The 11092-nt window shown below is 37.7% G+C and overlaps 1 protein-coding gene across 1 annotated transcript; it reads right to left on the reverse strand.

The window, feature by feature from the left end:
* Positions 1-2192: 2192 nt before the first annotated feature.
* LOC135461716 (F-box only protein 3-like) lies at positions 2193-11091 on the reverse strand. Its single transcript, XM_064738917.1, is given in 12 exon segments — positions 2193-2812; positions 3130-3243; positions 3631-3746; positions 4717-4842; positions 5320-5404; positions 5850-6018; positions 7435-7519; positions 8377-8497; positions 9093-9113; positions 9116-9258; positions 9929-10018; positions 10988-11091. Coding segments are annotated over 12 exon segments (1281 nt in total). The 3' UTR covers positions 2193-2705.
* Between the last annotated feature and the right edge of the window lies 1 nt (position 11092).

Raw genomic sequence — 11092 nt, forward strand, 5'->3', positions numbered from 1 at the left:
AATCCGTCTCATTTTCGTACTTTACATAATTTCTTAGTATTAAAGTGCGTTGAACGCTGTCTTGGGAATTGTCCTTGGGATTATTGACCTGGAACGTCCATTTTGGTAGATGGCTGGTATACGAATGTCTGTTTTGACGTATTTGGACAAGGCTTGTTTATTTTGGACCAGTCCTAGCGTGCATGTATATATATATATAGCGCTACGCATGTACGTATTTTTAAATAAACACTGCTGTGGTACAGTATACATATTTTCATTGGCAAGGAAATATATCTTTCAAAAATAATACATCAAAACATCTTATGAATTGCACGTACTTTTCATTTCCTTGAGCGTAAAACAAGTTCAAAATTGACAGCACATGCAACTCGTATGTTGTCTGATGGCCTCTGCTGAATACTGCTGTGTTTGGACTCTTACCTGAGATGCCTCTCAGCGACATACCGCACACGGTAAACTGTGGCCATAGATATGCCTACGTTCTCCACGGGCATCAGCTGGTCAATTCAGAAAGCTGTAAGTTTCACCAAACTGTCAATTTGCACATTACAACCAGTAACTCATAAATAAAATAATAAGATTTTTTTTAAAAAGCGGTGTACCCCGGTTGGATTTATTTTATTTATTTGATTGGTGTTTTTACGCAGTACTCAAGAATATTTCACTAATATGACGGCGGCCAGCATTATTATGGGTGGAAACCCACGACCATCTGCAGGTTGCTGGCAGACCTTCCCACTTACGGCCGGAGAGGAAGCCAGCATGACCTGGACTTGAGCTCTCCCGGTTGGAGGTCTGCTGTAAATCTGCATACACGTACATCAGTTGGCAAATATAGTGCTTCATTTTTAAAATAAATTTGTCTTGATACACATTCATTGTAGTCTACAAGACGTCATACCAATAGACAAAACAATCACGGTATGGTGTGTCATTGACTTCGTGGCCATTACTCATGCCTCCTTATTTCGGAACACAAAAAGTTCCAGGCTGATTACACAGAAAAGAAGTATGGCAAGGTCAACTGCAATATAGTGGAAGAATTCAGATCTGATTTGTTACTAAATGCAATAAACAGGGGTACATACATGACATGTAATTATAGTACAAAGGGCATACAGTTACACATGACTATATAAATATCCCCATATCCCAATAGTTCTATAAATAAGAAGGTAGACATTGGTGCCTTAGTGCCACAGTTATGAAAATATTTTCATTACATCATGACAATCAGTTTTATTAATGCACAAAACTGGATAGGGAAATGTCATGACAAATCTCTTCATTTAAATCTGCTATCAAAGCAGCTAGAACTACCAAGTGGTCTTGGGAACCCGTCTCACTGTTCCAGGGGATTTAGGTTCATGGTGGCTTGATGCTGAGATGAACCCGGTCGGTTATGAAAATTCATCAGCAACCTTGGTGAAGAGACCGTGTCTTGACTCAGTTATACAACTTTGAACTCTGTTGCTTGTCTTGCTGTCTCTCTGCGGCTTTGCACATTGTACAAAATCTGTGGCAGAGGGGAACAATGGGTATCTCGGCCATAGGGCTGTCATGGTTCAGTACATACACGAAACTCTGCTGATGTACAAAAGATGTACCCATTATGACCAGTAGCAAATAACAATAATGGACAATTTCTGGAGTTCAGCCTAACAAAAAGTTGGGGTTGCAATGTTTCAACAATTCTATGTAACAAGTAATACTTAGAAGACAGATTGTACCACAAGCAGCAAACAGCAGCATCATTTTGGTTCTTGCTCAAGTGCACTTGTTTTTTCATGATAAATGGGTACTGCTGCTTATAAACAGACCCTTAAAACAATTACAACTTCAAGATTTGACACTGATATACAAATAATAATGAAGGCAAAAATATTTCTTGATATTTACTGTTATTTTCCAATCATTTTCATTTTTCTAAGGTATCCTGATTGTACATAAATGACAAATCCCCTTCATGCAATGTACTTATGCCTGTGTATTTATGTGATAATTTTTGGTTACTCTTTACCATTTTCCATCACATGAAATAGACATAACGCCTGACAAATTCAGTAAACTGTTTACATAGCTGAATAAACGATGACAGTAGCTAATATGTAGTTCAGCTTGGAACTCCAAACCCGTTCTCAAAGGTTTAGGTTGACCATATTCCCCCCGTTTTACGCTGTACAAAAAAATGAATTACAGCACACACCTCATTCCAACCAGTCTGTAAGTCAGCAAAACATTCTATATATATATCTAATATCCAGAATGTGGTCAAGGAAAAAAAATACACCACTTTCATAAGCCTTACTTCCGACTTAATTATTTGCCCAGCATTATCTATACATGACATTGTAACTTTGGACACAAAATTCTGAATTTTTCCACTGCACTACATCATGCTGACAAAGTTTGGTCCAAACTGTAAATGTCTTCTGAAATAACATATCCTTGTTAAAGTCAGTCTCCAATGTATCTGCGCTGAAAAGTACAAAAACCCTAACCGTCAAAACTAAACTGCATTGGACTTTTAGATTAAATACCATAACCAAACCATTGAACTAAAATCTCTCCATAGTGAGTGTAATGTCTTTACACAACGTGGTGTGGTACCCCCATGGTAGAGCCTCCTCTCACGGGATGTAAGTTTCAATATTTTACAGCGAGTACTATTTACAAGTATAAACAACATCTTGAACAAGGTGTCATAATTTCTTTTTTCTCTCTTTTCTCTTGATTGCTCTTTCCTCTGACATCTTGTACGGCAGACACTTCATGTGGTAACATGGACACTCTATGTTCACCTCTTCACCTGTCAATCAATTCAAACAAATATACAATTACATATCCATACTTTGTACAATATAAACATCTTCTGGTTTCAAAACTGGAAATTCCCCTCAGTCAGTGTAAGAATTGATTTTAGAATTGAGTTCTTAATTTCACCACATGATCAGAGCTTCAGTGTATATGCTTGGGGTTTCACAGTATGCTTAACAATTTTTCAGTCATATGATGAGGAGGAGTTGTTGGGTGTGTGGACATATACTGTGTTTTCTTGTGAACACAACAAGAAATTTAAATGATAATTTTAATTAAAGAACAGTGCTAACAAGTAAAGATTTGCACCTGTCCTGAGGTTTTTCATGGTGAAATGTCCCTTCATGTTTCCATAGGTTGTGGAGAAGGCAGTGTAGCTGATCCACGAGTAGACTGAGCCAGGCTTCATCACAGGGAACATACCTACAACATAGCAGCAAACATTGCTCAACATGACTCATCACAGGGAACATCCCTGTCAACACAGCCACACAAGAGTACATACCACAGAATGACTCATCACATGGAACCTCCCTGTCAACACAGCCACACAAAAGCGCACACCTCTGGATGACTCATCATGGGAACATCCTAGGTAACACTCTATTAGACGGTTACCAGGCTGGGGAATTTATTAAAATGATTAGTGTTTTATGCTATACTCACACATATTTCACTTACACAAAACCAATCAGGTTTATGGGTACCAGAAGCCAGAGCCATCCCATTTGAACATATAACAGACAAATCTTCAGACCCACAGTCAGAGCTGTAAGTATAACAAGAGCTGTATTTACACACGTCACTTACCGACAACCCCTGGACCATCCACCCTCTCCTCATTCCCCTCCTCGTCTGTTATGATCCAGTGACGGGTCTCCAACTGACAAGAGCACTGAGGAGGAGCTGACTCTGACATGGACATCCTACACAACAACAACAACAACAACAGTACAGTGTCAGTTTACGAACCTCAATAAAGTGACAGGGCCTATGTGTTTGTATGGTTAGAATGCTAGTGCAGACCAGCCTCTCACCAGTGCAGTTGCTGTGAGTTCATGTCCAACTCATGCTGGCTGCCTCTCAAACCATAAGTGGAGTGCCCACTGATAAAATCACATGAACAGACAGAAAAATGAGTAAATAAATGAATAAAGTGATTTTCAAGGACTCATCTTGTCTTTGCAAAAGTACATACTGTACATACTGTAAACCTTTTCAACCACTAAAGCACCTTCTCCAGTGGAATTTATGCATAGAATTATTATGATGCTGAAAATGCTTGGATTGTCATTAAAGATGAAAGTTTCATACAACTGTGCAAATTATTTCTCTACACCACATAGTTCTCTCAGAATGCTTCACAATATTGGCTGCAGAGGCGGTTGAAAAGGTTGAAGAATTTGGGTATACAGTGTATACAAACAATGTTAAAATGAATACGTTTCTTCATAGGGTTAATGCTAGGTCTCACATGGACTTTAAAGTTACTTGACTTTTGCAAGAATCAAATTTATGCATGTTAAGAAACATTAAATGTTCTACTAAAAATTACCTTAAACAGCATTAGCACAAAATATACTCTTAGTAAAAATGCAATTCCGACTTTTTTACTCATAATATATACATCTACAACCTAATTCCTGAACTTTTTTGCTTATGAGAAAGCAACTTTAAGAGCAATTTATGCACATATATGATTTGATTTTGGACACAAAACTACATTGGTTGGATTGGCCAATTTCAGGACTTCCCGAAAAGTACTATTTTATCAATGTACATAAAATAATGCCTTCAGAATTACAGTATGCTAGTTTCGACAAGACTTCTAGTGTACACAAAACAAATGTGATACAACTGGAAAAGGCACCTCCACCCTGGGTGCCAGCTACATACGTGATGTGATACATGAAGGTAAAGTGAGGAGGGATGACACAGCTCATCTCAGGCAGGAAACATGTGGCCACTTCCACACGGAACATCTCATTGGTGATTGCCACACAGCTTGGCTCACGGTAAAACCTATATCAACCAGTACCATTTACGCCATTTATGTCTGACTAAAATTAAACATAAATCACAGAATAAGAAAAAACTTACACCAAATGGCTCTTTGTTCTTAAAACTTAGTTACATTGTCCAATGAAATGATGTTTTCATAAAACCAGGTTTGTAACAAATACAGCAAACCAAGTGAATGTAATGGCACTACCATTAGTACTTATATTCCTCAACCTTTCAGCATATGGATGAGCAACTTTCATCGCAATTCGTTCACAATAATGAATCATATTTGGTGATAAAAGTACATTGGTTGGATTGGCCAATTTGAGGGTTCACAAAAAGTATAACTTTATCAGTCTACACAGAATACAGCCTTCAGAATATGCTGGTAACAACATCTTGCAAACATGCGAAAAGGTTGAAGATAAAAGATAATATGGGAGCTGGTTCATACACTTGAGGTGAGTTAAAATGGAATTAAGCAGTATCTCTCACATAGTAAGCATATCGTCCTGCCATATGTAACGGTCCTCAGCCAGAGCCTGGGCCAGGCCTGTCAACCAATTCCTGAATGTTTGCCCTGACAAGACAGAAAAAACATCTCACAACCTGTGACCAAATCAAACAGTGTGTTAAAGGGGTGCAGTCTTTGTTTCAAGGGTTTGTACTTTATACACCCAACAAATTTATCCATTTCAATTCTCATTCAGATTTTCCAAATCCTGTTAAAAAAAACATACGAATTCTCTGCATAAAAGTTTAGGAATAAATTAGTTTGGAGCTAAAAGGTCAACTTTGTCTTCAGTCGACATTTGATCTTTTGAGGGAGGTGCATGTGGAATCCTAGTACAAATAAATCACTTCACAGTGGAACAGATCTCAAATAACTTGTCAATTGCTAAGAATGTTCCATGCAATGCATATGTTGACTGCATATATGCCAGGCAGAAGAATTAAGTTCCCAAATTCCAATACACATGCTAATTATGAACCATCTTAAACACTCATAAACACTTCCAGCCAACCTGCAATAAACTGGTCAACTTGAGTGAACCCTTCTCTTCGTAAAACTGGGAAGAAGACTTCTCCAATGGTGTGCCCACCCTCCTCCGTCACAGCTATCATTTGTCCAGCGTTAAAATTGGAAAACCCACAGTACGTGATAGGAGCACAGCCACGGAGCTCTCCACTGTCCTGAGGAAAAAATCCTGGGGTGTCAGGAAGATACCAGTCATAATGCCAGTCTAGTCTGACCAATTTATCAGGTTAACATTTCTCATCACAATTCTTAACCATAAGAATAATCATAAAGGGTGCTTAAATATGATTATTCAGAATTACGTATGTCACCAGCCTGGGCCTAGCCAGTTGTGTGATGTTATTTGTGTTGGTATTACTACGTGATTAGTCCCTGTGGGCTGGTGACACCACTGTTTCCACATAATTGTAAGTGCCTTATATCAGGGCATACCAAATGCAATCACTTGTAAGGATCAGAAGAGCATTTATCTCAGTCTAATTTGACATGATTGTCATTTTATTTGTTTTTTTTATTTATTTGATAGCTGTTTATTCCATTTTGAAGAACATTTGGCTTATGCGATGGCAGCCAGCATTATGGTGTGAGCATAACCTATGACCATCTGCAGGTTGCTGTCAGACCTTCCCATACACGCTCAGAGAGGAAGCCAGCATGAGCTGGACTTGAACTCACAGTGACTGCATTGGTCAGAGGCTCCTGTATCATTTGTGCCGCGCTGGTGTGCTAACCACCTCGATCACAAAGGCCTGATTGTCGTTTTATGTCATTTTAAAGAATATTTCTCTTAATATCATGGCAAAAACCATTATGAGTTGATGATTCCCATAAGATAAAAATGGATTTCATTATCATATGCTGGTAGTGTAAAGGAGAAGAAAATTTGAACATCAAACAAATACCATAGAAAAGAGTATGCATTTCCTCGTAGGTGCAAGCCATAAAAAAAATTCTAACATGTACTTCACGTAGATAAATTATAAATAAAGTCAGCGTCAAAATCCGCTGTGGGCGACTCCATATTGCTTAAGAATTAGTCCTGAAGTCTTCTGTGTTAGGAGGAGAATTGCCATCGGAATGCACCAAAGTACAGTTCGTACATTTCCGGTAGAACTCTTCTTCCCAGAAGGTAGCACACAGTACAGTTTGTTTTCCACTTGATGATCGCGAAACCAGAATGTTGGATGTAGGTTCTGAGTTTACACAAACAAGCCAGCAGTTTTAATGACTCTCATTGGCTGAGAGGCAACACACCCCCAGCATAACTTGCAGGGTGTTGTAGATGGAATACGCGATGAGCTCAGTGATTTATGCCAGCTGTACGTTTTCAGACTTTACGTGTATGGCGAGGAAAAATCGCAAAATTATGCAGCAGGCACTACTAGATAGAAAAAAAAATGTTTTTTTTCAGCCTATAGTGTCATTGTTCTAAGTTTTCTTCTCCTTTAAACAACAGTTGAACATTAACAAACTTTGTAATATCATTTACAGTGTGAAAATATATGCAATTCCATAATCGTTAATAATACCCACTCTACACTACTCAGGTTCCAGTGATAAATGTTTCTTACCTTGTATTTTACTGCTAATGTCATGGCGTCCACAAGGAATTCAGACTTCACAGGTGTGTGACCTACATCTCCAGTGTTCATAAAACTGAAAACAAATACAACTTTATATGATACAACATCCCTTGTAATGTTATATTAGAATATACATTCATCTGAACATAAAACCAGGTTTTATACTACAGCTTCACCAGGACAGGGGCAGTGGAATGTCGTATGCTGTATTTCACATGAAAATGGTATGTACAAATGCACTTTCAGAAGCACATAAAGGATTTAAAACGATACTTTTCATGCTGAGAGAAGTTTTTTTTTTATAATAAATTAATCAAACTTTACAAAATCCTCATAAGATTGTAAGGTGGAAGAAACAATCATAATAAAGCAAAATGTCTGATCTTACGTGAAATACAGCATTTTGAGGAAGTTGGGGTGGAGGTCATGGGGGTGGGGTGGAGGTCATGGGGGTGAGGTGGGGTATGGGGGTGGGCTGCGTGGGGTGTTTTTGACTGAAACAGTGGAACTACAGTACATGTACAAACCCAGCCCATTAGGTGAGGTTTTCAGGGTAGCCTAGACCCTGCAAGTTCTCACATTTCAGGGGGCTGGGCAGAAACAGTCTGTTGGTTATAGCCTCTTGCCCTTCTGCAAAACTATGTTACACAAGATTCAGAGAAGAAATTAGGCGTCATCTTACTTAAGAAAAAATTGCAACGAACACTGACTATTTTCTCCTTTCTGTAGGTCCAGTACAAAATAATGATATATTTTTTTTTAAAAAGAACAATTTATTAGTGACTTAAAGTGATAAAAGACACTACTTGGGTTGAGTGCCTACTATGAGTGGCATGAGCCATAACCATTTTGACCTCGGTGCTTTTCCCCCACAAGTAGGACTATAAGCTCTACAAACAACTTCCAGTGAAGGTGATAACTGTTACTTACCAGGCGTTTCTGTGAAAGGTGCCCTGGCCATTATGTATCCTGAGAGAACAGCGCAGATCCAGCGGTAATCTGTGTCCGATTTTCCTCTCTGCACTCTCCAGTACACCTTCACTTGCAGGGCCTAAATATGAACACGCAAATGATCAGTTACTGTACAACAAATCTGATGTATTTCTACAAAGTAGGATGTTTACATCAAGGTCACAATAGAAATTAAAAAATGGTGAACTTAGGCGAAATATAGAGAAATACAAAAGCAGCAACATTTTCAAATGTGTTAAATGGCTTTCAAACAACCAAGAATTACTATGTACGCATGATCATTTTCATAAAAGTGTTTCACAAATGTTTTACATGTTAGCTTCACAACAATGTCAGGGTTAAACACTGGCACCTATAAATGTCAATCCATTGAAGTGATGTCAAAAAAACTCAAGAACTTCTTCTCACCCTTTGTTTCTAATACTACCTTATGCACATATACTCTACTTATCTAAAGTTTGCACAACATGACTCTTACCAACACCTGAAACAATTTTACTGGCTAAATGCTGATCAAGTAGTTCCGTGAAAGGAAACCAGTGGTGAGGCCAAGCCTAAACAAGCCTTTAGGCTTCAAAAGGTCAAGCCTGTCTAGTGGTGGTAGTGATGTATTAAACTGGGCATAGAGGGCAGCACTTGCACTATACAGATCCTGATTTTCATGAAGCACTCACCATTAAGTGATTTTAGGACTGGCATTTCTGGGCCACCCTTCGATATAAAATAAGTTTCAATCTGATTCCAGGCCTCTTTTTGATATCCTTGTAACAACTGATATACATTCCATATTCTCTAAAGTAATCTTCAAAAGTTGTTCTCCAGCCTTGGTCATTTGTACATCTGAAAACAGTTTTAAAAAATTCATACATATCTCTGTATGAATATGTTTAAATATACATGTATCTAGTTTACCTTTATAATAAACAGTTACATGGCTACTGTGAAATATAGAATGGTAACACTGTATTTCCACCAAAGTTTATTTTTTTTTCAAATGACACACTTGATTCTGACTTTAAGATCATGCACCTTAAGAGTTTTTTTTGTGATGTCTGAGTAATTTCTTACCAGAACAAATGAAACGTTAACTTTAAAAGTATCATTTTAAGGTTTTTATGTACTTCTAAATGTATTTTATTATTGAAATGATAACGAAACTTTCTTCCCAAGACAGGAAACATGAAAACAGGTGTCAAAATGTTTTATATTTTGATGGCTTCAGAGTGATGACCTTTATAAAAATGGAGGTAATCTGATATGTTTTAAAGGTGTGAAGTATATCAGATTCCATTTTTAATATATCATTGTGTAAAAATTAACATGGAAGTGGATAAAACGCAACAGCCCACTATTCATGCGACTGAAATGTGCTTGAATGTCTGCATGAGAAGACCCAAAATCATCTTTGGGATGTGAGGTCATCTTTCATTTGAGCATTTAAAACAAGTGAATAACCAAACAGTCTGACACCTGGAAAACATCTGAATTATACAGAAATATTGACACTTACCGTTCAACCAGAAAATTTGATCTGCATAGTCTTTTCCAAAGGCCATCGTCTTTTGACAGTTGCAGTAACCTCTGGCAACACTGTCCACATCTATGGAATACAAGTAAAGCACATATATACCATATCAACCTTGCACATGGCCATCCATGTATTATCATAAACTACTGTGAATCAGTAACTAATCATTTCACATCATTTTATATGAACCGCTTCTGTTGCAAAGGCAGTGTAGACTGTCAGTCCATACTGTGTGATCAACAATGGTTTAAAAAAAATTCACAAGTTTTATTGGTCTCCTAATGCCACATATCTGAAAAAAGTTGTGTTCAATAATTTTTTGGTTTATACTAAGCATAGTACAAGAATGACAGGCTCAACATAATCCTTATCAAACAAACAAAAATAAACAGGTCTACAATGACCATGCAGTTATTAAGATTGACCTAACTATGTGATACAACAATGACATGAACCATAACGTGCAGATTCACAGAAATGTGGGTACGGTTCCCTAAAAGAAAATAAAAGGCATGTTTTGTGTTTTAATTTGGGTGGTCAAGTCGAAAATTTAGGGAGTTCTAATTATTCTAGTCCCTGTCATTGTCTTACAAGAAAGTTAGACAGAATTTGAAAGGATTAAAGTAATGTATATTCTTGATATGTTCTTTGTATTTTGAGCTTTTTTTAATGGCTTGCTTGTTGTGCTGTGTACAATAAGGGCAGTCATAGAGCGATTTACAGAGCTGCACAATTTCTGACTAATGTCACATTCTTGTTGCTCACGCATACACTTAAATGGATGGTTGCACACCAAGAGCAATCAAAAGGTATCAGCAACTGTGTTGATAACTTCCGATACACATTCAAATCCAGCAAACTAATGCATATTTTTTATACAGATCTTGGGGAAAACGAATGGGTCTCGTGAATCATTTAACTATATATGATAGCGAAAACTGATCTCCTAATGACAACAGCTGTAGTGCGTTTTATGATACATTTTCCACTCTCAGTTTAGATTTCCTTCGATATGAAGGTACAGAAACAAAGCAGTGCTACCTCAACAGCGATCTGTAGTCGAGATGTGCTAAAACATACAAAACTGTCTCCGCTGGCAAAGTGAGAATACCGGAAACTTTGACAGCAGCATGTCGCGTGTCCATT

This window comes from Liolophura sinensis, chromosome 1, assembly GCF_032854445.1.
Source record: "Liolophura sinensis isolate JHLJ2023 chromosome 1, CUHK_Ljap_v2, whole genome shotgun sequence".
In the NCBI taxonomy this organism is placed as follows: domain Eukaryota; kingdom Metazoa; phylum Mollusca; class Polyplacophora; order Chitonida; family Chitonidae; genus Liolophura; species Liolophura sinensis.